Source organism: Oncorhynchus kisutch, unplaced genomic scaffold (genome assembly GCF_002021735.2).
Source record: "Oncorhynchus kisutch isolate 150728-3 unplaced genomic scaffold, Okis_V2 Okis01b-Okis20b_hom, whole genome shotgun sequence".
NCBI lineage: Eukaryota > Metazoa > Chordata > Actinopteri > Salmoniformes > Salmonidae > Oncorhynchus > Oncorhynchus kisutch.
In genome coordinates, this window is record NW_022261978.1 from 14,087,209 (window position 1) to 14,089,708 (window position 2,500).

Below are 2,500 nucleotides of genomic sequence, written 5' to 3' on the forward strand. Positions count from 1 at the left end.
AAGTCAAGTGGTTTGAATACTTCCCGAAGGCCCTGTGTATTTTATATTGTTTATACAAATATTTATATTCAGGTTCCAAGGAGTCGTTGCTATCGGCGACCATCTCAGCCAATGAGGAGGCTATGACCATCCTGGAGGAAGTGATCATGTACACCTTCCAGCAATGTGTCTACTACATCACCAAGGTAACTGTTACTCTGTATATTTTACATCACCATGGTAACTGTTACTCTGTATACTAAATCACCAAGATAACAGTTACGCATCACCAAGGTAAACGTTACGCACCACATCGCCAAGGCAACCTTTACACTAAGAGGGGTGAGACAGAGAGGAGAGAGATCAGGGTGTGTCTCTGTGCAGGACAGCAGCTCAGGAGCTCACCACTGAGGATAGAGGTCATGTCTGTCTAGCTCACCACTGAGGATAGAGTCATGTCTGTCTAGCTCACCACTGAGGATAGAGTCATGTCTGTCTAGCTCACCTCACCACTGAGGATAGAGGTCACGTCTGTCTACCTCACCACTGAGGATAGAGTCATGTCTGTCTACCTCACCTCACCACTGAGGATAGAGGTCATGTCTGTCTACCTCACCTCACCACTGAGGATAGAGGTCATGTCTGTTTACCTCACCTCACCACTGAGGATAGAGGTCATGTCTGTCTACCTCATCACTGAGGATAGAGGTCATGTCTGTCTACCTCACCTCACCACTGAGCATAGAGGTCATGTCTGTTTACATCCCCTCACCACTGAGGATAGAGGTCATGACTGTCTACCTCACCACTGAGGATAGAGGTCATGTCTGTCTACCTCACCACTGAGGATAGAGGTCATGTCTGTCTACCTCACCACTGAGGATAGAGGTCATGTCTGTCTACCTCACCTCACCACTGAGGATAGAGGTCATGTCTGTCTACCTCACCACTGAGGATAGAGGTCATGTCTGTCTACCTCACCACTGAGGATAGAGGTCATGTCTGTCTAGCTCACCACTGAGGATAGAGGTCATGTCTGTCTAGCTCACCACTGAGGATAGAGGTCATGTCTGTCTAGCTCACCACTGAGGATAGAGGTCATGTCTGTCTAGCTCACCACTGAGGATAGAGGTCATGTCTGTCTACCTCACCTCACCACTGAGGATAGAGGTCATGTCTGTCTACCTCACCTCACCACTGAGGATAGAGGTCATGTCTGTCTAAAAAAGAGGAGGCTGAGGATAGAGGTCATGTCTGTCTACCTCATCTCACCACTGAGGATAGAGGTCATGTCTGTCTACCTCTCCACTGAGGATAGAGGTCATGTCTGTCTACCTCTCCACTGAGGATAGAGGTCATGTCTGTCTAGCTCACCACTGAGGATAGAGTCATGTCTGTCTAGCTCACCTCACCACTGAGGATAGAGGTCACGTCTGTCTACCTCACCACTGAGGATAGAGTCATGTCTGTCTACCTCACCTCACCACTGAGGATAGAGGTCATGTCTGTCTACCTCACCTCACCACTGAGGATAGAGGTCATGTCTGTTTACCTCACCTCACCACTGAGGATAGAGGTCATGTCTGTCTACCTCATCACTGAGGATAGAGGTCATGTCTGTCTACCTCACCTCACCACTGAGCATAGAGGTCATGTCTGTTTACATCCCCTCACCACTGAGGATAGAGGTCATGACTGTCTACCTCACCACTGAGGATAGAGGTCATGTCTGTCTACCTCACCACTGAGGATAGAGGTCATGTCTGTCTACCTCACCACTGAGGATAGAGGTCATGTCTGTCTACCTCACCTCACCACTGAGGATAGAGGTCATGTCTGTCTACCTCACCACTGAGGATAGAGGTCATGTCTGTCTACCTCACCACTGAGGATAGAGGTCATGTCTGTCTAGCTCACCACTGAGGATAGAGGTCATGTCTGTCTAGCTCACCACTGAGGATAGAGGTCATGTCTGTCTAGCTCACCACTGAGGATAGAGGTCATGTCTGTCTAGCTCACCACTGAGGATAGAGGTCATGTCTGTCTACCTCACCTCACCACTGAGGATAGAGGTCATGTCTGTCTACCTCACCTCACCACTGAGGATAGAGGTCATGTCTGTCTAAAAAAGAGGAGGCTGAGGATAGAGGTCATGTCTGTCTACCTCATCTCACCACTGAGGATAGAGGTCATGTCTGTCTACCTCTCCACTGAGGATAGAGGTCATGTCTGTCTACCTCTCCACTGAGGATAGAGGTCATGTCTGTCTAGCTCACCACTGAGGATAGAGTCATGTCTGTCTAGCTCACCTCACCACTGAGGATAGAGGTCACGTCTGTCTACCTCACCACTGAGGATAGAGTCATGTCTGTCTACCTCACCTCACCACTGAGGATAGAGGTCATGTCTGTTTACCTCACCTCACCACTGAGGATAGAGGTCATGTCTGTCTACCTCACCTCACCACTGAGGATAGAGGTCATGTCTGTCTACCTCACCTCACCACTGAGGATAGAGGTCA

General features: G+C 49.1%; 1 protein-coding gene across 1 annotated transcript in view; it reads left to right on the plus strand.

The window, feature by feature from the left end:
- Nucleotides 1-2,500, plus strand: part of LOC116358853 (ras-associating and dilute domain-containing protein-like) — a 77,177-nt gene that overhangs the window by 36,904 nt on the left and 37,773 nt on the right. Inside the window, 1 exon segment of the mRNA XM_031811096.1 lies at nucleotides 73-185. Coding sequence (XP_031666956.1) covers nucleotides 73-185 — 113 coding nt within the window.